The 25,626-nt window shown below is 38.0% G+C and overlaps 1 protein-coding gene across 1 annotated transcript in view; it reads left to right on the top strand.

Annotated features, from left to right (window-relative positions):
• Positions 1 to 5,036: 5,036 nt before the first annotated feature.
• Positions 5,037 to 25,626, top strand: part of EGF (epidermal growth factor) — a 54,905-nt gene continuing 34,315 nt past the window's right edge. Inside the window, exons 1-7 of the mRNA XM_070948493.1 lie at positions 5,037 to 5,163; positions 8,701 to 8,832; positions 12,569 to 12,768; positions 14,661 to 14,839; positions 15,230 to 15,460; positions 15,908 to 16,110; positions 21,728 to 21,850. Coding sequence (XP_070804594.1) covers positions 5,037 to 5,163; positions 8,701 to 8,832; positions 12,569 to 12,768; positions 14,661 to 14,839; positions 15,230 to 15,460; positions 15,908 to 16,110; positions 21,728 to 21,850 — 1,195 coding nt within the window. The remainder of the gene's footprint in view (positions 5,164 to 8,700; positions 8,833 to 12,568; positions 12,769 to 14,660; positions 14,840 to 15,229; positions 15,461 to 15,907; positions 16,111 to 21,727; positions 21,851 to 25,626) is intronic.

The following is a 25,626-nucleotide window of genomic DNA, read 5'->3' as shown; positions in this document are numbered from 1 at the left end:
TCTATCTATCTATCTATCTATCTATCTATCTATCTATCTATCTATTTATTTATTTATTTATTTATTTATTTATTTATTTATTTATTTATTTATTTATTTATTTATTGGTTCGATTTATATGCCACCCTTCTCTGAAGACTCAGGGCGGCTTACAATGCATTAAGGAATAGCCTTCATACTTTTGTATATACCTGCTTAGTAGGGCTTCTATCTATCTTCTATTCAATGATATATTGCTGTTGATTTTAATATTTTCATTTTAGCCATTCAAAATAATAGTGGTTAATGCATCAGTTCTTGAGGAATGTGAATGAACTGATCAATCTGTTCTTAAATAACTAGTAACATTATCAGCCTTTATTATGGTTAAGAGGCTGAGGTGCCTCAGCGGTTCAATCAGCTGAGCTTGTCATCTGGAAAGCTGACAGTCCGGTTCAAGACCTGAGTGCCACGTGTTGTGATGAGCTCTTGTTACTTGTCCCAGCTCCTGCACAGCTAGCAGTTTGAACGCATGCAGATGCAAGTAGATAAACAGGTACCACTTTGCTGTGAAGGTAACAGTGTTCCGTGTACATTGGCTTATGGTCACGCTGGCTACACGACCATAGAAATGTCTGTGGACAACACTGTCTTCCTCGGCTAACAAAATGGAGATGAGCACTGCCTCCTAGAGTCGGAAAGGCTGGACAGGGGAAACTTTTACATTTACCTTATTATGGTCAATGGCCAAATGTATACATGTTTACATTATGAAGGTTACAGAACTGGAATTTCAGAAAGTAATGAAAACAGAGATAACATAGGGTGAAAGAAGTAGAATACTACAGAAGAATTCAAACACATAAAACAGAGCTAAAATTACAGAAATACCATATTCTGGTATTTCTCCTAAGAGTGTATTAAGTGTACTAATGCTTGTCTTTTAATAAGAAAAATATTAAGTTAGCTTGAGCTCCCATTACTTGTCCCAGCTTCTGCCAACCTAGCAGTTTGAAAGCACGTAAAAAATGCAAGTAGAAAGAATAGGTGTTCCTTTGGTGGGAACAGTGTTCCGTGCACCTTTGGCGTTTAGTCATGCCGGCCACATGACCACGGAGACGTCTTTGGACAGCGCTGGCTCTTTGGCTTTGAAATGGAGATGAGCACCACCTCCTAGAGTCAGGAATGACTAGAACATATGTGGGAGGGGCACCTTTACCTTTACCTTAGAAGACCTAATACCTTTTATTTATGATGTACCCAGAGTATATCGCCTTTGGAACAGTTTCTCCTATTGGATCTGGATGGCCCTGAGTCTCTTAGCCTTGAGGAATGTGTTAAAAGCTTCATTCTTTTCCATTACCCCATCCCAGGCACCAGGCAAGAATGGTGGATAAGCTTGTTTTTTGAGAGATGGTTTATACAATTGGTGACCTCCAGCTGTTTATGCCCTGCTTTATGAATTTAGGGTGTTTTGATGGTTGATGTGTAGGTATTTATTTACCATGTTGTTTTGGGGTTTTGATATATTGATGTACGCCACCTTCGAAAAGTTGGACAGCTATGTAAATCATAGACAGAATATCAATAAATTTCAAAATTACCCCAATAGTTCTTAATTTTTTGAAAACATGTTTTTATGTTTACGTTTTGGTTCCCTTCCCAGTTGTGCAGTTTCTTATCTGTAGCCAGCAAGAGAAACAACAGCTGTAGATGTTTTTTGGACTCTGTAAAAATAAGAACGCCAACTTTGGGATTATGGTTTTCATGTTGTAATTTGGTTCTCTGGGGTATGGCATGGCTGCCTCAAGAGGTTTTGTTGGGTCAAACTATCTTGACCTTTACTGTATTTATTCACTGCATATTATATCTTGATGGCATGAAGATCTATTTACTCCTGTTTTATAGTCAACAATAAGTTTCTAACAAGCCAAACAGCTTATGATAACATTTCCTCCATTGTATTTAAGGACAGATGGCAAATTGATGGAGTACAAGGCAACTGATATGGTACATACAACAATTCACTTAGTGACTGTTCGAAGTTACAGTGGCACTAAAAAAAAGTGACATGACCATTTTTCACACCCTAAAAATTGTTGCAGCATCCCTATAGTCGTGTGATTTACGTTCGGATGCTTGACAACTGAATCACCTTTATGACGGTTGCAGTGTCCCAGAGTCATGTGATCTCCTTTTGCAACCTTCTGACAATTGGGAAACCAGATTCACTCAACAACCATGTTACTGATTTAAGAACTGCAGTGATTCAATTCACAAATGTGGTAAGAAAAGTCGTAAAATGAGGCAAAACTCACTTAACAAATTTCTCACTTAGCAACATAAATTTTGGGTTCAGTTGTGGTCTACCTGTACAGATGTGCCTCTGTTGAAGGGCCGGTGCCAGGGAAGGCTGTTCCTATTGTCCTTCTCATTGTGTAAGACAGGGCTGTCAAACTCCCGGCCTGCAGGACTGAATGCGTCACACACTGGCCACGCCTATGCCCAGTTTAGCGAAGGGGGAAAAAGTTCCCATATATCATGTGACGCCGCCGTGACAACGTGAGTTTGACACCCCTGGTGTAAGAGAATGCACCTCATTCTTATGCCTAATAGGGATAAAAATAATTGCATAAAATAATAAAGACAGTACAAATCCATATTTACACAAATATACCTCTGAATAATTTTAGCAAGGCAAGTATATTTATTTTATTTTTATTTCCAATTTCTATATTCCATGACAGAGAATTTTGAGCATACACCTAGATTTGTGTAAAAAGCTAAGAATTTCTCAAGCACAGTTCAAATAAGGAAAGTGAGAAATTACCTTGTCAGATATAAGGCAATTAGATTCCCTTATCAACTTCATAGCAACAGATGGAATACATAAAGTAAATAAGATGTTACTATGTAGAGATGCCTCAACATGAAAGAACATTTTTCATGGTCTTGTTTTTTGGATGGGAGAGAATGATGCAGCCACTAATGAGTATTTCATGCTATTTCTTTTCCAGAGTGCAAGGGTATAAACTCTTGGTAATTTGGGCCAAAAAAGTCAACATTCCCAGGAATGGTTTCATATACAGCTGTGGTGCCGTCTTGATAATGCCAGGATGACCAGCTGCTGTAGCCTGCCATTCCAGCAGAAACGATACTGTCAACTTGACATTTACCAAGGCTATGTGTAAAGTTTCCCACTTAAGCAGTTGACTGAGTCCAGTGGTGAAATTCAATTTTTTTACTACCGGTTCTGTGTGCGTGGCTTGGTGGGTGTGGCAGGGGAAGGACACTGCAAAATCTCCATTTCCACCCCACTCCAGGGGAAGGATACTACAAAATCTCCATTCCATCTCCACTCCTGGGGGATGGATATTACAAAATCTCCATTCCCACCCCACTCTGGGGCCAGCCAGAGGTGGTATTTGCCAGTGCTCTGAACTACTCAAAATTTCCGCTACCGGTTCTCCAGAACCTGTCAGAACCTGCTGGATTTCACCCCTGATTGAGTCCCCAATTTCACTAGGAATAAATCAAGCCAGTGATGATGTTAAAGTTATATGTAACCTATAAAGCTAAACTCTCCCATTAGACAGAGGTCAATAGATTTCAGAGAGTGATAAAAGAGAATTATTCTTATGTCACATAGAATCTCCTGGATTTAAATAAAATGGAGGCACCAGATATATTCAACTTCTATTTAATCATTTTTTATTCCTGAAATGTGGTAGATAATATTCAGTACTTAGCTGGATTATTTTATATACAGGTAGTACTTGATTTATGATCACAATTGAGCCCAAAATTTCTGTTGTTAAGTGAGGCAGATGTTAAGTGATTTTTGCTTTATTTTACAATCTTTCTTGCCACCGTTGTTAAATGAATAATTGTGGTAGTTAAGTTACCACATGGTTATTGTGTGAATATGGCTTCCCCATTGATTTTGCATGTTAGAAGGTTGCAAAAGATGATCATGTGAACCTATGACCCTGCAATTATCATAAATATGAGTACGTTGCCAAGCATCTGAATTTTGATCACATCACCATGGGGATGCTGCAATGGTCGTAAATGTGGAAAATGGTCATGAGTCATTCTTTTCAGTGCCTTCGTAACTTTGAATGGTCACTAAATGAACTGCTCTAAGTTGAGAACTACCTGTATTTATTATATTTTCAGTGGTTCCAACACTTTTTGTTTCTCAACTACTGGCTTCAATGGGGGGGGGGGTTGAAATAGAAGAGTTAGAAGACAAATAACTATAAATGTAAGTTTAAATAATACTGCAACCTAAAGTAAAACATCTTATTTTAAATACTTTAATTTTTTTAAAAAATCTGATTAAAATCAAGCACAAACACACAGCCATCCTAATCAGGCATTTATAGCAAGAGGGGTCTCAGCCAGTTTTACTTCAGCAAGTTGGCTTCATTTCTATTTGCAAACACAAGCTTCACTCAAGTGGCACTAAAAAGAAAAGAAAGGGCGGTTGGGGAACAAGCTGTATAAAGAGAGGTGTCATTCTACCATCAGGGTAAAACAGAGATTTGTGTCTGGAAGATTCTAACACCAGCTGAACTGATAGAAAGGAATTATTTTGAAAGGTTCCTAGAAATTGACTTTGTTTCATTTTACTTAACATCTTTAGAGACCTCAACAGCTCGTTCATTTGTTGCTTTGTTTCAGTCCTGGAATTTGGACGTGTTCTTTGGTTTTAAGCCGCATTAAATTTGTAACAAGTGGGTCTGGCATTTCATACTTGGTTTCCAAAAGAAAAAAAGAAGAAGAAGAAATCCCCCACCATTACATAAAAAGGATGTGGAAGCACAGGCACTGAAGAGTTCACCCTGGAATTTCTTTGAAGTTCAGAGCTACTAATAAGGCTGCACCTCAGTTCTCAAATGAGGCAGGAACAAGATTTCTTTGGTTATTACAGACAAGTGCATCTTGAAGAATTGGTACACCTGCTATTTTTTTTTTTTTTTGCGCCAGGGTATGACAAAAGATAAAATAAACTGTGTACTACTGCAGAGGTTTTTTTAAAGAAACTTTTTAAAATGATGTTTCTCTTTTCCACACTTTTGCCTGTTGTTTTTAAAATGAGTATTATCGATCTGTCAATTCAGGAGATCAGAATCTGCCCCAGAGGATACCAAATGGGGAAGGAAAATTCCTCTTGCTTTGGTGAGTGAAATTAAAACTTCAGACACCCTCAGAGACTTATTGCATTTTATTAGTATTTCTATTTCTTTTATTTAATTGTGTCTGTTTTGATTTGGTAAATGCACAACATGTGTTACAATAAGCTAATTGATTGATAGCAGGACTTGTAGTCTTTTTCCCAAAGTCTTGTCAACAAAATAAAAGTGTCCATGAGAAACATTTTAATAAATGGAACTGTTGATCTGGAAAAATCAGGATTACTTCTTGAAGAAGCTAGATCTATAGTGAACTCTAATTCTTTCTTGGTTTCTGGTGGTGGTCTAGATTTTTGCACTCCAGATCTGATATAATCTCAGTAAGATGCTAGAAACTAAGTATTTGGTACTGATAAGACTTGGAGTACCTGAATATTTTTATATTGTTCAAAAATTTAAGGCTTAATCTACACTACAAACACACTTCGTTTTTTGTTTATATTATTTTAGGAATAGTTGGTTCTGTCAACCTATCTGACCTGAGAAATATAAACCAGAAAAATGACTTGATTTTTACATGGTTTAGTTTTTGGGAAATTCCTTGGGAAGATGGCATAGCTGTTAAACTAGCAACTTGCCTAGTAGCTATTCCACTTGATATAACTCTTATAACCTCTTCAGCCTGATTATTGGCCAGACTACTTAAGTATTATGCTTGAGGATTATAGGAGCAGTAGTCACACACCTCAACAAAACAAGAGGCTTCTATGCATCTAATGTGTATTAACTTCAATGTTATGCACGTTAAATTGGAAATTGGAAATAAATCCCATGAACCCTGTGGGACGTGTTCCTTAGATTGCTTCAGCGGAAAGTGTCCCAAAATCAATATATTTTTATCAAATGAATTATTATTGGTAAATGGTTTCACTATTTTTATTTGTCACTGTTATTGGGTCTTTTTTTTCAGCGCCAGTGTCCATCAATCCATCAGGTTTCTCTGTTTAAAGTTGGATTTCCATGGCCATTTTGTTTATTATTCATTGAATTTCCTGAGTTTTAAGGCCCTGTCAGCACTAGTCATGGAAACAATTCATCATTTACTCCTATCCTATACACTGAATGCTACATAGTAGTGACATTTGATCATCGTTTCAGATGTTATAGACCTGGTTTGCAATCAGAGATAAAAGATAAACAAAAAAAGTAAGATTAAAGAAAGAAAAAGTGTGTGTTGAGAAATTAAGAAGTGTGATTAAGAAATATAAATAGAAAAAAACAGAAAACGTACCGTATATAAGGAAGCAACTCCCAATTTTCTTTGCAGCAGTTACAAACAATCCTATCTCATTCCTAATTACACTTGTACTATAATTAACTTCTTTTTGTGTGCAACTTTTTAAAATAGTAAATCCATTAATCACCAATTCATTTTTTCAATTTTCAGCAAAAAAAAATAAAAATAAAATCCTTAATAGATTTCCAGTGTTTAATAACTTGTGAAACTTCCTTTGTAATTGCTAAATATCTATGGAGATTCTCAGTCATCCAGATCATGGTTGTCCCAAAGGTTCATCTCTGAGGAAGCTTCTTGGATGAGAAGCGAAACATCTTTAAAGAAAAATCAGAAAGTCCAGTGGCCTCTTGAAAAAAAGCACCTTTGGGACTTCCTTTGTTATTATTGCCAAACATTTTGTGGTGTTGTTTGTTGCTAAAAATGAGAAGTCAGTGCATTTGTTACATTTGAACGTTATACAAATGACTGAAGACATTGGGTTATTGTTTACGGGTTAGTACTGTTATTATTTCTAGTTCTGCTAAGTTTTTGGAGGGGAATTTTATAGCTCATCACTCAAAGTTTCACTCTCACATAGATTTATTGTGGAATATTTTTTTTTCTCACATAAATTGAGAAACCCTGATAACTACAGAAATCATTATAGGCAAATTAAACAAACAAACAAACAAATGACAGGATGTGCCACAGATAACTTCTTTCCCCAAAAATCCTAGAAATTCTGTTTTTTCAAAAATATATTTTAAAGTTGCACCAAACTTTGCTCAAATTGAAGTTCTGTATTTATTAAAGAGGACTGTGGTTTGCTTTGCAGTGAGTCTCTCTGCCTTCATACCATGCATACTAATGTTTCGCGTTCTGTGACTGGAACTTTGCTTTTATTCTTGGTAAATGTAGTTCCTTGTGTCTAAGGATTCTGAATTTTACTGCCAGCTTTGCAAAGACGTGATTCATTATTTAGACTCATTCTCTCAGGCTGTCTCTGCTGAGATGGCATAAAGAGGCTTTTGAGCCGAAACCCAGGCTTTCATTCACTACTGCCTGTCAAGTTTTTTGTGGATAGACTTTTTTGGCAGCTGCAGCTGCTTCACTTCAAGAATAAAAGAGAAGCAGGTGATGAAGGCAAATATACGTGTCCCAGGATAATGTTAAAGGATCTACGGTAATCTAGGTCGGTCAGCGGAACCAGAGGTTTTGTCTTCCGAGTTTTTGGGCTCATGCTGGAGCCCATCTTCAGGAAACCTCTCTGTTACACACTCTGCTGGAGAGAAGTTCCCTGAAGATGGGCTCCAGCATGAGTCCGAAAACTTGAAAGACAAAATCTCTGGTCCAGGTGACTGACGTAGATTGGATCCTGCATAAGCAGATGATGTTGGGTTAACATTTCATGATTTGGCTACTAAGAAACATAGCTGCCCAACTCTGGAATAGAAACAGGTTTTCTAATAAGAAAAGATGAGAAAACCATATTTTCTCATTAGTTGAAGTAGATGTTTTCAGGTGTGCCAGAAGAGATGATGGTGCTGTTTGGGTATCTTCATCTGCAGAATGATTTGGAACCTCTTGCTTCTAGAAAATGATTAGATCTGATCTCTGCATTAGTTAAGAAAAGCCCCTATTGTTAGGTAGAATGAAGCTCTCGTGCTGGGGAATGGATTGGGATAGGTGGGGAAACAGACCGAGTACCATTGCAGTAATCCTTCTGATCACCTGAGCATACAATAGGCATCACCATGAAATGATATTTTTTTTAAAAAAGAGATGCATTATGAAGTATTGGAATAAATATGTCAAATGCATAGGCATTTATGTAAGCAATGTTCAAAGTAAGTACTCTGCACTTTGGTTCACTGGGAATTATTAAATGATAGATGCAAAGCAATATAAATAGAACACCTGCTCCATTATCAACATGGGTCAAAGCCATCTTGTTGGATCAGGGCACTTGCATAAAAAGATGGATTTTGCTCTGGAACAACATCTGAGCGTTATTTAGACTTATACAATCACCAATGCTGTTTTAACTACTTGCAGCCCTGTCAAACTGGCAGCCTGCGGGCTGGATGTGTCATGGGCAGGCCATGTCCACCCTGGCTCCACAAAGGCAAAAAAAACATCATGATACATCACGATACGTCATGTGACGGGATCGAGTTTGACACCCGTGAACTAGAGGAATTGAAATGCATAGTCACTAATCACGGCACTGATGTCATTAGCCGATACATAGGAAAACATTTCTAAACTTCCCATTTCTGCTCTGATCTATACATTAATATTTTTCAGATATTGACGAATGTCTGGAAGGTAGGATTCAGATTTGTAGCCAAAATTGCCTCAATGTTCCTGGATCCTTTATCTGTTCCTGTATGCCAGGCTATTCTTTGGGAGATGACAAGAGGTCTTGTCATGTAAGCGGTAAGGTTGGTTTGTTGTTTTTGACTAGTCTGTCATAAAAGCTGTTTTGGTCAAAGGAAACGCTGACTCCCTCCCTCCCCAAGTTTTCATCCTTCATCTGAAACATGAAGATGGTGATACTTTGTATGTCTTTTTGCACATCAGCCCCCAAACTGTGGAAATACTTTCCCAGGGAAATCTGACTAATCTTATTTGGCTAGTTACACTAAATTCACTCTCTAAATATATTACTGATTCCTAGCTTTAGTGTATGATTTTCCCCCCACTGTCTGTCTTTGCTTTTTGTTCTTTGTATATTGTCCTTTTTATTTAAAAAAAGTATTTAAAAGCATCTTCTGTGGAAGAGAGCGTGAAGATACCTTTTCAAATGGAAACCAGACATCTCGACATGAATGTGTCTGTCCAGGATGCATATTGGCACCCGTGAATATGCAGAGCTGCTCCTCTCTCAACATTCTTTGAATGTGTGAAACTTTGCATATAAATGACTCAATTGTATCTTGCATTTTGCCAAGGAGCGTTCCAGTTCAAATCTTGGATTCACTTTTACTTGTATAATATAACTTGTAAATGAGGAAAGAAATATTAAGGGGATCATTTACATAGCAGATTTTAAAATTCATGGGTATGGAACACAGTTAGTTGCAGAATATTTGGTGTTAGCTCTTAAACTAAGTAACTAGTTTGCTGTAGGTAGAGGAAATAAGAACTCAAGCATATAAAAGCCTAGAAAGCTTTTTCTTCGTTGGGGTGGAGAAGGAAAGGAGGGGAATTTGCAACACACACACACCCAGCACTCAGTGGTGGGATTCAAGTAATTTAACAACCAGTTCTCTGCCCTAATGATTTCTTCCAACAACCAGTTTGCCAAACTGCTCAGAAAGTTAACAACTGGTTCTCCCAAAGTGGTGCGAACTGGCTGAATCCAACCACAGCCAGCATTGTGTCTCACTGGGACTTCACTCTGTGTAGCTACAAAGGAGATGATTAAACATATGCATGTGTGTGTGTGCACGCGCATGTATATCTAGTCATGACTTTCTCTCTCTCTCTCTCTCTCTCTCTCTCTCTCTCTCCCTCCCTCCCTCCCTTCCTGCCTGCCTGCCTGCCTGCCTTCCTTCCTTCCTGCCTTCCTTTCTTTTTTTCTTTCTTCATTAATTTATTAATTTATTCAATTTCTATAACTCAACCAAATCACTCTGGGCAGCTTACAATTCTAAAACTATAAAACAATTTAAAAACATCAAAAAATGAAAACTTTCACAAAAATAAATAAGTAGCAACAGCAGCCATGATTCTTAATCAACTGATAGCAAAGCCAACAAATTAGGCCTTTAATGCATTGCGAGATCCAGGCCCTGGTACACAGGCAAGTTTTTAAAACCTTGCAAAAGATCAACAATTGGGTTCAACTGTTCTAATCTCTGAAGGGAGAATGTTCCAGAAGGCAGGGGCTATAGCAGAAAAAGCCTATCTTCTAGTTTGACACTCTTTGGCTGACAGGATCTGTAGAATGCCCAATCTGTTGCATCGGTTTGGACAGAAAGAATCTCTTAGAAGATGACAGTTTCTCGGAGTTCCTCTCCACTTTCCCATGGTTAACACACTGCCAGGTGATTGCAAGCTCCATATCTAAAAAGCCAACACAACTTCATATTGATTCATTTCAATATGAAATGAATACACACACACTGGACCAATAGTCCATTAAAATATTGTTCCTTGAGTATAATTAAAAGCACCATAATTAGTGATTCTTGCCTTAGATAGCAGATGTGGGAGTGTACAAGTAGTCATCAATTTACAATCACATTGGGATTGGAACTTTTGTCACTAAGTGATAAGGCTATTAAGTGAATCACTCCTGATTTTATAATTATTATTTTTTTGCATAGTTGTTAAGCAAATTTGCTTCCTCGTTGATTTTGAGTTTCCAAAGCCGCCTTGGAAAGTTGCAAGTGGCGATCACATGACCCGAAGATGCTGCAATTGTCGTGAATTCATGCTGGTTGCCAAACACTCAAAATTGATCATGTGACTGCAAGGGTGCTTAGACAATCATAGACAATCATAAATGCGAAGACTAGTCATAAGATAGATAGAAGATGATAGGTAGGTAGGTAGGTAGGTAGGTAGGTAGATAGATAGATGATAGATAGAGATAGATAGATAGATAGATAGATAGATAGATAGATAGATAGATAGATAGATAGATCGATCGATCAGCATTACCTTCCATGATACAGGACTGAACTACTTACCTTTACTACCGGTTCGCAACGCGATCGCACATGCACGCTCGCTTTTCTCGTGCATGTGCCTTGCTTCTGCGCATGTGCAGATCACTTCTGGTGATGTCAGGGTCAGTGGGTGGCACCTCCCACCGGTTTTATTACCAGTTCTATAGAACCGGTCCGAACTGTGGGCAACCCACCACTGGACTGAACCCTTTACGTAAGGGGTGTCCAACCTTGGCAACTTTAATATTTGTTGACTTCAACTCCAGAATACCTCATGCTGGTTGTGGGATTCTGGGATTTGAAGACTATGTTTTAAAGTTGCAAAGACTGGACACTCCTGCTTTACACATTACTCCTAGACAAAAACCCCTGGCGCCTGTGAATTTAGATCCCCAAGAAATGTATATAAAATTATAGCAAAACTTTTAAATAAGTGTTCTGTCCCCATCTCACACACGCACCCCCACAGACAGGCAACAGTTAAAGTACTCAGCCAACAACAGTTTATCCGGTATCAGAATTGGCAGCAACCCAGTGGCTGGCTGCCAGGTATTCTTTACTCACGAGGGGGGAGTTTCTCCCTTCGTCTGGGAACAAAGCCAATACACAATAATCAACAAAGTCCAGTAAATACAAAGAAGGTCGTCCGATATCTGTTTTTTGCTTGTCACAGAGCTGAACTGGCCACCACACCCTCTTTTATACCCTGTGGGGTGTGGTCCAGTGACTCAGCCTAATCCCTGGCACGCCTCTTCTTCTGCTGCGCGCGCTTATCTCTGCGACGCTGCCGAGGGTCCAGCCAAGATTCATCTTCCTCATTACTGTCCACCTGTGGCTGCGTGGACATGCTTGGCCCCGGGCCTATCTCTTGACTTTCGGAGGACACCGAAGGCATTGCCAGAGAGGAGGGTCCTGGAGAGGGAGGCCTTGCCAACTCCTCTCCTTCACTCTCGGAGTCCTCTCCTGCTGTTAACACAGGCTCAGGTAACGGAGCCACAACAATAAGGCTGTTTTAAACAAAGTCATGAGTTATGGGTAATAAATATAAAATGCTTGGTCTTAATGTTGTCCATTTTCTTCTGTAATACATATATTTGTATCTTTTTAATAGATTGTCATCCTGCCTTTTTTATATACAACCTAAGGTGGCAAACGATATTCCTCCATTCTCCTTCTCTCCCCAACCAAAGCTCAGTGAGGTGGGTTGGGCTGAGAAAGCGTGACTGTCCTTAAAGCCACCCAATTGGTTTTTCATGCCTAAGAATGGACAAGAACTTACACTCTCCTGGTTTCTAAGTCAATAGTTAAGTAATTAAGTAACCATAACCCTAACCCTACCCCAAACTTTTTAATGGGATTGTTTGCTACATTGCATATTTTGGAAGGATACATTAAATGTTGAAGGAATATATAATGCAGAAAAAAAATAAAATAAAACTATTTGCTTTGGAGCCAGGCATTTTTTTCCCCCACTTTCCACTTTTTTTTCTCTTTAGATCCTGTACCATTCCTAGTTTTCAGCCAAGGAAATGCGATCTATAGAATAGATGTAGAAGGAACCAATCACCAAAGACTGGTAGCTGATGTTGGCTTATCAGCATTAATTGATTACCATTATGAAGCAAAGTATCTTTATTGGGTGGACAAAGAAAAATGTCTTCTCCAACGTGTACATTTGGATGGTTCAGATCAAGAGGTAATGAAACAATAATTTTCAAAATTCTTCCTGATGGTAAATAAGAAGGGACATTTTTACCCAAAGAGTATCTCTGTTTCTTCTTGGAAAGGAAGTGATACCGCATGCTATAGTTTATCTTGGGGGGGGGGGCTGATGAAGTTAATGCAATTTAGATGGCAGACCTTTCTCATCATTTATCCTTATTATAATTGAGGAAAGAAGAAGGAAACCAGTGTCTCAGGGGTGGGCTGCTGCCCTTGTAACAACTGGTTTGGCCGGAACCGAAAATGTGAGTGTGCTTTACTTGCACGCACGCCTTCTGTGCATGTGTGCGGCATCAAAAAACTGGCAATTATATAGGACATGATATAGGCGGATGGGCGGGGCCAGTCCTGGTTGGAACTACCAGTTCACCAGAACTGACAGCAGCCTACACTGCAGTGTCTATAGAACTGTTCTTCAGAGCTTGGTGGAAATTCTTTGAATGATCAAGGTCAAACAAACAAATGAAAATGGTCACTCAAATGTGACCAGTTTTTGTATAGAGCGATGTCTTTCATTCTCAGCAAACTTAAGATATATGGACTTCAATTCTGAGAATTCCCCAGCAGCATGGGAGTTAGTCCACACATCTGAAAATTTGCTGAGTTTGAAAAACACTACACTAGAATTTTGCCTCTGATAAGGAATTCTGGGACTTAAAACAATTAATAACCCCAGGGGGAGGGCCTTCTCTGTGGAGGCACCCACTATCTGGAATGAGCTCCCCCCAGAGATATGGAGGATCCCGGATCTGCGCACTTTCCGCCGTGCTCTTAAGACCCTCCTATTCCAGCAAGCCGGCGTGGCCTAATTTTCTCCCCTGTTTTAAAATTCTTTAAATTGAAATTTTAATCTGTTTTAAATTATTGGGATTTTTAATTGTCTTGGGCTAAATTATTTAATCTGGTTTTAATTATGTTTCTAACTTTTGTATCTATGTATTTTATTTTGTGCCTGTTCACCGCCCTGAGTCCTTCGGGAGTAGGGCGGTATATACGTAAATTTAATTAAAAAAAAATAGAATTTGTGGCTTGAAATGTTTAAAACTCCTGGTCTGTATTAGAAATGCATTTTGCTCTGCCTTTACTACATATGATGCTTGATACAGAATACAGTATAACTATACTTTGCACATAATACTGTAGATGCTCAGGTTTCCCAGTTGTCAACTCTTTTTTAAGCTGCAATCCTGCCATTCATGGATGGTGTCCCAAGACCCATTTAGATAAAGGAGAAAGAGAAATAGATCCATGGACAAATGTGGCTCATCTTTCCAAGTCTCGTGGTGGGCATGGACATTTCCAACAGTGTCATTTCAATCATAGCAATGACAAAACTATACATTCTAGAGATGTTTAGTGGCTGAATCAAGGTAGTTTTTTTGCATTCACGTGATTCTGAACTCTTGGGCTCTCCCAATAGATATTCACAATAGATATTGGCAGGAAATTTGGGCCAATGGGAGAGAAGGACTGAAGAAACACGAAAAATGAAAAATGAACTATGTTCTTGAATTTTTCTTATCCTACCACCAAGGGACTGTCTGCCCAAAGCATGAAAAGATTTATGAAAGTATAGAGAAAAAAAATCCCAGATTTGTGTTTCAGGAGTAATAGCTTATGTAGATTTAGATTGATTTTTCTTCTTTTTCTGAATTTAATAATAAATACCTAAAGGCATTTCCTTAAATGTTAAACCATTTAAATAAATGCCTAAAGGCATTTCCTTAAATGTTAAGGTAGTATCCATCATAATGAACATATAGTTGTAGTTCCTGAATTCCAATGCCTTAATAGTAATCGAAAAAGGGTTGGTGGCATTTTAGTATACCCATTTCAATTTTGTGTGTGAATGTGCTTATGTAATAGACCATCTGCTCCATAAAAAAGGATGTCACTGGATTTGCAATAGATTGGATAAATCGAGGCATTTATTTGGCTCACTCCCAAGGAGCTATTGAAGTAATCAGCTTGGATGGAAACAATTCTCGAATACTTATAAAGAACAATCACAATCCTACAAGTATAGAAGTTGACCCAAGTCAAAGGTATTTCCATGTTTAGTTACCACAGAAGCAAAACTCAAAGTTAAATGGTATGCAGTAATAGATTGGAGAAAATGTAATGGGGAAATGAACCCAATATTTCCTATCTTTCCTTATATGTTCAATTTAGTAAGTAAATGCCTGGTTTAATCAAACAACAATTTGTTTTTCTATCCATTTCTGCATGCACAGATACATTTCTGCATATTGCAGGGGTTGTAAACCACTTGTATGTTGATAATAACAAATGATGCATAAGTATTTTTAATAATTAAGCACTGGATGAAAACAAAATAAAGAATACTAGATAACAAATTAATGAATAAAATAATCTATAACCTTTACAACTGCTTTGATAATTTTTGAAATAATGATAACCGTTCTTATTGGCAGGTTTTTATTTTGGTCTACGGAAGGGATTTTTGATAGCATCTATCGAGCAGATCTGGTTGGAAATAAAATACGGAGAGTTCTAAGGAGCACAGAAAAAATCAAAACCATTTCCTTGGACTTTATCAATGTGAAGCTGTTCTGGATACAGCATGACACCATTAATGAAATTTCATATTTTGGAACCTGTGACTACAATGGGCATTTTATCAAGCTATACAGACAAATGGGACGGTACGTTTATGGATATAAAATGGCATTTTAAAAAATTGCACCCATTAGCTATAGCCCCTCTGTCTGTGGGTGCAGACCTCTACTGGGGTGCTGTTCAAGTGATAAGTAATTGTTTATATGACACATTTATTGTATGTCCTCCAAAGAAGGCCAAATTAAAGTATTACGTAAAATCAGAAGGAGGAAAAAAAGTTCTTTGCCAAAAGTGTGAATTATCCGAAGTTAACTAAAAGATCCTATTTCTAAATAGGAGAAAGTTAGCTTCATTTTTGCTATTTTGAATTAAATGGAAAAGGTTACTTGTAAAATCCCACTGATTCCAATTAAATATTATACAAGTATTTCTAAGATGCTAAACTACCTTGCTATATTGATAATGTATTTTCCTTATCTTGAGCATGAGCAACTTCATAAACTGATGCCACTACTTGTTTTATTTCACTACAGAAGTAAAGCTTATGACATATTTATCTTTGGTGACCATATATACTATTCTGACTCAAGGACCGGAACTATTCGGAGGGCCAATAAATACACTGGAAAGGATATTGTTGTGCTTAACTTGAAACAACCATTTCCTCAACCTACTGAGATATTGGTGGTGCACCCATTAAAACAGATTGGCAAAAGGATGGATTCTAAAGGACTTGGTAACTTTACTTATCCCAATAAGGAAAATGTTTGCTCCACAATGCAGCCTAAAAATGCTTCTTATAGAAAACATAATTATTACTTATTTTTCAATTTCAAAACAATTGAAATTTCAAAATTTCAAAAAAAAAATTGAAATTTCAAAACAAGAAGAATATACAGTGGTACCTCAGTACTCAACTACCTCAAAACTTGTCGAATTTGGTTCTTAATGCATTTTCAGGTGAAAATGTTGTCCCAGTACTTGGTCTTTGTTTAGTACTCAACATGCTGCCATAGGAAGAGGAGGATGGCTATGGGGAACAGACAGGAAGTCAGCCATGCTGGGAAGGTCGTTGACATAGGAAAAGAGACAGACAGAAAGTTCTTCTCAGCTGAAACAAAATATTGCATGGTAATTCACATGGTTTGCTTGGAATTTGTCCTTTCCAGTACCTATCATACCGTCAGAACAAATTAATATCGAGTACCAAGGTGCCACTGTAAAACATTAGAAAGACATTGATATTGAATAGTAAGTTAATAAATATGAAAATAAAAAGAGATGGGGGTGAAGTGCTAAGCTCTGAATGTATGTCCACTCAGGAAGTAATGCTGGAGGAGATGGCCCTGCTATCACAGAAAGGACTCTCCTGCTGTGGTGAAATGTTTGTAAGAAGTGGGTCCCCAGGATGGAGGGGGCACATTCCAGAGAAATAAGGGGCAATTTAGCCCAGATATCATGTGTGAGGAACAGAGGGTGAAATAGCCCAGTGGTGAAATTCAATTTTTTTTTACTACCGGTTCTGTGGGCATGGCTTGGTGGGTGTGGTGGTTTGGTGGGCGTGGCTTGGTGGGTGTGGCAGGGGAAGGACACTGCAAAATCTCCATTTCCACCCCACTCCAGGGGAAGGATACTACAAAAATCTCCATTCCATCTCCACTCCTGGGGGATGGATATTGCAAAATCTCCATTTCCACCCTACTCTGGGGCCAGCCAGAGGTGGTATTTGCCAGTTCTCTGAACTACTCAAAATTTCAGCTACCAGTTCTCCAGAACCTATCAGAACCTGCTGGATTTCACCCCTGGAAAAGCCCCTTCCTAATAGTTCACAAAGTATATTGCAGATGCAGATAGTAGAGTGCTCAATCTGGCAAGATTTTTTCTATAGCTGTGGAAATAATAAAGAATTCAGCTTGGAAGAATTTCTCCATATCATTCTTGGTTTGGGGCTTCACACCAACTTGACAGGTTTATAAACTGAGAATCCATCATTGAAATCAACTAATCTTTATAGATTTAAAGCTGGGTATTAAGAATATACATTTTGCCCAGTATTGGCAATGTAGGATTTTCACCACTGGCATCAGATGCCCTCCTAATTTTGGACCTTTTAAATTCAAATTGCTTACTTTACACCAATTGCAATTTCTGAAGAATTTTCAAGGGTAGTCCACGTAGAACCTATTTCAACAGATAACTTAATCTGTCATCCAATCCTATCACATATAGAAGATCTGTACATGGGAAAATCACAGGGTTTGTTTAGACCAGAGGTCTTCAAACTTGGCAGCTTTAAGAGTTGTGGATTTCAACTCCCAGAATTCTCCAGCCAGCATAACTATGCTGGCTGGAGAATTCTGGGAGTTGACACCCACAAGTCTTACAGCTACCAAGTTTGAAGACCTCTGGTTTAGACAAATGCAAAGACATTTAAGATATTGTGGGTAGCCTTTTTAAATCTTTACTTGTAAGTAACAGATGAGTAGATTTTTATTTCTTTTTTAGATTTATATCCCACATTTTCTCCAGGAGTTTTCTTGCAGTATCTACAAGATTCTCTCAGCTTTTTTCAAAACACAGCCTGTCAGATGGGATGGGCTGAAAAATGCTCACTATGGGTAGATGTAAAGAAGAGCAACTGCATTGTGTGATGAGTTAATCTGTTCTGGAAGCTAATGCAAGCCATGATTTAAGTTTAGAAGTCAAGTAACTCGTAGTTTAATCTTACTTCAGCTGGGGGCGTGTTAATAAAAATAAGTATTTCAATGTACATTTCCCATGTGTGGGCTAGGGGTAGACAACTGCTACTGAAATAATACAAAGGTAAGCAGTGAAGAGGCAGGGCTCCTGAGTAAGTAATACTGTATGTACATCTCTCTGACTAAAAGCTATATCGATGTTATTTTCCCTGATATGTGCACATGCTTGCTTTGACATTTTCTCCTTATATGCTAATAGAAATTTAAGACTCAGGTTTATAAAATCTAAACCAGATTAGTTCTAATATATCTCAGTTTGTTCCTCAAAGTTTGTTTCTTTCTTTCACTTTCTTTCTTTCTCTTTCTTTTTTCCCCTTCCTTCCTTCCTTCCTTCCTTCCTTCCTTCCTTCCTTCCTTCCTCCCTCCCTCCCTCCCTCCTCCCTCCCTTCCCCTTCCCCCTCCCTCCCTCCCTCCCTCCCTTCCTTCCCACCCTCCCTTCCTTCCCACCATCTCTCCAAAGGTAACTCTAGGCATCTTTACAGACATTCAATTGAAAAAATAATAAAGCTCATACATTTAAAATTGAATTAAAACAATAACAGAATAAAATAATAATTAACCAGGCTGGAGAGAGAGGGAGCAAATGCATACAGGAAGGAAGTTGGGTGTTATCTACTCCATTAGCTATGTCCAAAGGGCCACATCCCCAATTGGGATCCCCATTTCCATTTTAGTTAGTGCTGAGTTATTTCCCAATTGCCAATTTTCCCCTAAGTGTAACTCAGCTGACCTCTTTATCTGTTTTCCCAACTCCTTTCTTGAATTCCACATATATTGTACAATATCATATAATGATGAAATGTAATCATTTTCTGTGAGTGTTTTTTTCCTTGATAATGCATTAGCTTTTAAAGCATACCCTGTTTCCCCCAAAATAAGACATCCCCTGATAATAAGCCCAATCGGGCTTTTGAGTGTATGGCAATAAGCCAAGCACTTATTTCAGGGTTCCAAAAAACATAAGACAGGGTCTTATTTTCGGGGAAACACGGTACTATTTGTTGACTGCAATCCATTCATTCTTTTTCCAGCAAAAATGACTGAAAAAGAGAAATATGAAGGTCATGTTGTCCTGGTCTCAAGCTTCTTTTGTTTTCTTCTTTTCTCTCCTGCTAAATGCCTCTTTATAAAGCAGTCTCATAAGGAGCTTAAGTTTCCCTGTCCAGATGAACTCTTTAGTCTTTGCATCTGCCTTATTCAGTTTATCCAACCAGACTAATTAACCGTCCAAATTAGATTTACAAAGAGGCCTCACAGCAAGGGAAATTTCAGGATAAAATCATGTAAACTCTATGCTCAGTGGAGGCAAAACCATGATGTGCTAGAAATAAAAATGCACCATTGAACATGCTTGTGACAAGCAAATTACAGTAGTTTTCACTTACAGCACAGAAGTAGTTTTAATGGTTAAATGTTTGCCTGATTCAGATTCGGGTTAATAGCTGCAAGCTGTAATGCAGGATACAATAAAATGGATTACCATTCATTTGCAGAATGAACAGCCCTGTGGGTATGCTGTGATCCTATCCAGATGGCCAAAGGTTATTATAGCATAAAGTAGCATAGTCTGGAGTTCTTAGTATTCTCTGAGCATGACTTTGCTTGCAGACATTTCATAACCTGACTCGGTAACATCAGCAGTATGAGTGAATGTGGGATTTGCTCCCTGTTTATATACTGTACAGTAGCTGGCTCTGTCAGTTTTGTCCTCGGTAGTTCTTTGGTTACTATATTGTTTCTGCTAGATAGATTGTCTGGAATTAATTTCTATCTGAGTTTTGGCTGCTGGAGAGGATGTATTCTGGCCTTTCTGTTTCTCTCTTAACTTTTTTGTGACTTTGAATGATATGTAAATATGGCTTATTTCTATGTGTCTGTTGATGGCTGCTTTGTCTGAATGCCAATCTTCTAGGAATTCCCTAGCTTTTTTGTATCTAACTTGGTCTAGGAGGCTCATAATTTCCCCATTGGAATTATGGTTGAGTCTCTCTAATGTGTGTGAGATTAAAGAGTGTTTATGAAATTTTCAAGGAGACAGTTCAACCCTGACTTATGTATACTCTTTTCCCTTGGAGTAGCATGACTGTTTATCAGAATAAGTACACACTTACAAGCAGTGTAATATGTAACAATTTTGTCTCCTGTAATTACTCTGGATTGGGATAGCTTTTAATAATTTCAGTCATTTGATATTTTCTTGATTATTTGGAATCAAGACAGAGTAATTGAAAACATACAAGTTCGTATTTGAAATCTCTTTGACACAAATCTGATTATTATGTTTTGCCAATGGGTATGAATAATCCAAAACCAGAAACTAAAATACAGCCCAATACTTTAATTTACTTAGAAAAGCATTTCCATTCTGAATTGCTGTCATTGATCTTTTCAGGATATTAGCATTTTATGATGTCAATAACCAAATTGAATTTTCTTCAATCTATCCAAAGATATATATATATCTTGTTTAGTTTAGAAGCTATGGGTGTGTTGTGAGGTCGGAGCTGTCGCTTTTCTATGTTTGCTGCTGCTGATGTATGCTGGTTAGCCTGTAACTCTGTGTCCTGATTGGAGGACAGCAGTTTTTCAGGACATTTCTAAACTAAACAAGAGCCTGAAGATGACAGGGTTGTGAGCCTGTTGAAACGTTGCTAGAAAGAAAACTTTTAAGGTACTGGTAGGATTTTAGCTAAGGTTTTAAAGGACATTGCAGAGTGCTCTGTAAGGATTTTTGGAAGATTTTAAGATGGGATTTTAACCAGAATTTTAAACATTTTAACTAACTTATTTAACATGACGTGGGAAAACACCCGAGATTTTAATTTTTTGCATATACACACCCGCGAAAACTTAAGAAGACATATATATATATATATATGTCTGTATAGTTAATATTTCGGGTTTCTTTCTATACACACATACATACCCGTGAAAACTTACATAAACAAATATATATGTCTTCATATATATCTATATCTATATCTATCTATCTATCTATCTATCTATCTATCTATCTATCTATCTATCCCACAGAGTCAGTCTCCTCCGGGTCCCATCAGCTAAACAATGTCGGCTGGCAGGTCCGCAGGGGAGGGCCTTCTCTGTGGCTGCCCTGGCTCTCTGGAACCAATTACCCCCTGAGGTCCGGACTGCCCCCACCCTACTGGCCTTCCAGAAAGCGGTGAAGACTTGGCTCTTCCGTCAGGCCTGGGGCCGTTGATCTCACTACGGTGATCTTGTGAGACCCTGCCACGAATTGGAATGTATCAGTTTTAATGTTTTTTTAAACTTTTGTATGGGATATTGTTCGCATTGTTTTATTCTTTGTTGTTAGCTGCCCAGAGTCCCTTGGGAGTTGGGCGGCATAAAAATGTGACTAATAAATAAATAAATATATTGATCTGGGGTTTTTTGGTCTTTACATTGAAGAATAATTCTGTAACATAATTAGATATCTGTAATTAATTATGTAATTAGATATCACAAGATATTTAATTTACATTATTGCATTAATTATTGTTATAATAGCTTACTGCAATTAAGAACTCACAAGCATATGTAACCTAATTGTTTATGTATTTTTAAATTTATCAGATATCAATGAATGTGCATTATGGAATCATGGCTGTACCTTGGGCTGCGTGAATATCCCTGGATCCTATTATTGCACATGTCCAAAAGATTTTATTCTCTTGTCTGATAAGAAAACGTGCTATGGTAGGTAGCATCCTACAATTTTTTCCACAAACTTTTCCAAATAATTTCTCTTATATTCCCCATGTGATATTTGACAATTAGGTTACTGATCACAGGAAATAAGAAACTTCTATTTTATCTGCATTACACTGCAATACCAGGTTCAACTTCAAGCATCATATTTTAAAACAGACTGACAAATGAGTGCATCAACAGAAAAGCAATCAAGATAGGACAATTAACCAGTGGAACAATTTGCCTCCAGAAGTTGTGAATTCTCCAACACTGAAAGTTTTTTTTAGAAGAGATTGAACAATCATTTGTCTGAAATGGCATAGGGATGTGATGGTGAATCTATGGCACGTGTGCCATAGGTGGCATGCAGAGCCCTCTCTGTGGGCACGTGAGCCATCATCCAGCTCAGCTGCACCACGCATGCGTGTGCGCCTCCCACTGGTCAGCTGATTTTTGGGTCTATGGTGCGGGGACGGGGTGCACGTGGGAAATGCATGTGCATGCATGGGGGTTGCACGCATATGTGCAGGGATGAGGGTCATACACACATGCGCAGGTATGGGGGGAGCACGGAGGGAAGCAGCACCCCCCAACACCAAAACGGGCTGCAGGAGGATGCGGCACACACCCCCACGGCCTGCTTTTGGTCCCCAGGAGGCTTTAGGGAGGCCTACTAGGCCCAAAATGGGTTGTGGGGGGTCGCACGTGCATATGCGGGGGCTGGGATAGAGTGGGGAGGAGCAGGCACAGGCGCGGAAGCAGGGCATGCAGGGGGCATTGCATTATGGGTGTGGGCAAATGCGCCCATGACCCCCCCGTGCTCCTCCCGCTTTTGGCACGCGATGGCAAAAAGGTTAGCCATTACTGGTATAGGGTTTCCTGCCTGAGCAGGGGGTTGGACTAGAAGACCTCCAAGGTCCCTTCCAACTCTTCACTTCTCTTCTCTTCTCTTCTCTTCTCTTCTCTTCTCTTCTCTTCTCTTCTCTTCTCTTCTCTTCTCTTCTCTTCTCTTCTATTCTATTCTATTCTATTCTATTCTATTCTATTCTATTCTATGATGAACAGCAAAGAAAGCTGGAATAAAAAGTTTAAGGGGAGACATAATAGCAGTAGACCAATATCTGAAAGGTTATCGTGCAGAAGACATGAGCTATTTGCTATTGCTTTGGAGGAGGAACTAGAATGGAAATTGTGTAAAAGTAGATTTTCATAAAATACTGAGAGACACTTTGTAATGGTAAGAGCTATTAATTTGTAGACTGCAAAGGGAGCTTTCATCTGACGGAATTCCTTAAACCAGGGATGAACAGTTGATCAACAACATACTTTTTTTTGCAGTCTACAAACACTGGAAGTACAATTTCCTGGTAAGGTAAAAGTAAAAGTTCCCCTCACACATATGTGCTAGTCGTTCCTGACTCTAGGGGGCAGTGCCCATCTCCATTTCAAAGCCGAAGAGCCAGCGCTGTCCAAAGACGTCTCCGTGGTCATGTGGCTAGCATGACTAAATGCCAAAGGCACACGGAACACTGTTTTGAACCGCTGAACTGCCGACCTTTCGATCGACAAGCTCAGCATCTTAGCCACTGAGCCACCGCATGCCTTTTACAATTTCCTGGTAAAAATCTCAATTAAGCCCACAGTTAATCTTAGCACAAGTAAGATTTCAAAAATGTTTATATATTACTCTGTTCAACTTGTTTCATTTTGCAACATCATTACTTTTCTCCTCTGAAAAATTGGCCCAAGCAACTTGTGATTTAAGCAGAATAATCTTAGCGCCCTATAGCGCTGCAAATGTTATGCTGTGCAGTTTCTTTATATGATTTTATACATTTTAATTCTATAAAAGTGTATTCTTTTCCCTGGTTTCCTGTCAAAGGTAGAAATTCTCTTTTTCCCCCCATTTATGGATGTCAAAATAATTATTTGGTACATCTAATTACCTTATTTGAGAGAAATATAGTACTTCTCACCTCTAATTTTGGCCAAATCCTAGAGGACATTAGCAAAAAATATACCCTTAGATTCATTCATTTCCACGTATGACTAGGGGAGAAACCATGAGGAATGAAGATGAGAATACAATCTGTATAAATCAAACTTGGGTGGGATACTTTTGGCTGTTCATCCTAAGTGAATTACTGCTTCTATCTAGTAAGGCTAAAGCTGAAATGTTCCAAAATTGCAAATCTGCAACAACTGAGATAGATAATAGTAAACATAGATAAACCAATTCAAAATAAGTTCCTTATAGGTTCTCCTTTTTAGCTATATATTACAGTAAAGATATACCATATAGCTGCCAATGGTGCTATTTTATTTCTTCAATTCCTAAAGCTTTACATTAGTATGAATATTGAAGAGGAGTGACTGAAGAAGAGGTTAAATTTTTTTTTTAATTTTTTAAAATTTTTATTAATTTAAGAAACCACATAATACATTTATAAATGCAAGTAAAACAATTTACAACAAACATCATCTTTATAACATCTACCTATAATATCTGAATTGTTACAATATCAATATCCTATATTCTTCAATATACAATATTTCTCTCACCTTATATAATGATATTATTTTATTGATATCTCGTGTCTCTTTCTTAAATTTCATTTGATTTAGAACTTTATTTTACTCTATTGATATCTTTTCTTTTATTCAATTTTTCTTTCTTTCTTCTTTGATTTTAATTGTAGCCTGTTTGACCACCTGTGAGAAAACAAAAAACAGATAAACCACTGTGACTTGCATCTTGAAAATGACTTGTAAATCAATCCTTCAACAATCTAGTACTTTCTTATAATCAGTATCTAAGCCTCTCAGCAGCTTAAATAAAATTAAGAGAATATAGTTGGTCTTAATACAAATTTGTAAGTGATCTTTCTATTGAGCATTCTACAAATGGAAATAAGATAACGAATAACACACGAATGATTTTGCTTGCTCCATTACTTGAATCTATTAGTTCTAAGACGTTAATACTCTAAAACTAAGTCTGTGACTTAATCAGAATTATGTAGTATACCTTTAAGATGATTTTTATTATTTTCTGTAAAATGAATGACTATCTCCCCTGGATCCCAGAAAACAGCTGTAGGAAACTTTAATTTGTTCCAGTTTTAGAGTCTATGTCTGCAGATGTTTCCATATGGTGCCTTGAGTCCTGGCAGAAAGCAAATAAATGATGATAAGGAGATGTTATCCATTCAGTCATGTCCGACTCTTGGCGATTCTATTGGCCGGGTCTCTGCACAGCTTCCGATCTTGCACTACTTCTTTGAGTTGTTGTATATTCTGGTTAATGTCAGCTTTAATGGTGTCCAGCCACTGCGTCCTTTGTGACGTGGTTTTCTTTTACCGCTACCTTACATAATTGCTTTCGCCACTGAATTCCCCCGCATGACATGGCCAAAATAAGTGAGACACAGTTTTGTGATTTTGTCTTCCAGTATATGGAACACATATCTGGTGTTATCCATTCTAGTACTTGCTTGTTACTTCACTGTAGGAGGATATCTAAGGTTATTCTTTAACCTGACTCCATACCAGCTAGAAATAGTTGATTTCATACTGACTATGTGGGATAAGAAATACAAAACAAATTTGGTAAACATTTTTGCTACTGAAAATTGGTCAAGATAAAGTTAGGCAAACTTGCTTAGGTTTATGGAATTTGTCCATTATAGCCCGATGATAAATTCTGCATCTCTAAAAATCAAGATTAAAAAAACAAAGTTGTGGTTGGCTTATTCACAAAAGGACGCTTATCCTCAAAATAT

The sequence above is a fragment of the Pituophis catenifer genome, unplaced genomic scaffold (genome assembly GCF_029215685.1).
Source record: "Pituophis catenifer annectens isolate HBS135680 unplaced genomic scaffold, rPitCat1.0.hap2 SCAF_8, whole genome shotgun sequence".
NCBI classification, from domain to species: Eukaryota; Metazoa; Chordata; class Lepidosauria; order Squamata; family Colubridae; genus Pituophis; species Pituophis catenifer.
Note: the sequence above shows the minus strand (reverse complement) of the source record. Positions and strands in the feature narration are given on the sequence as shown.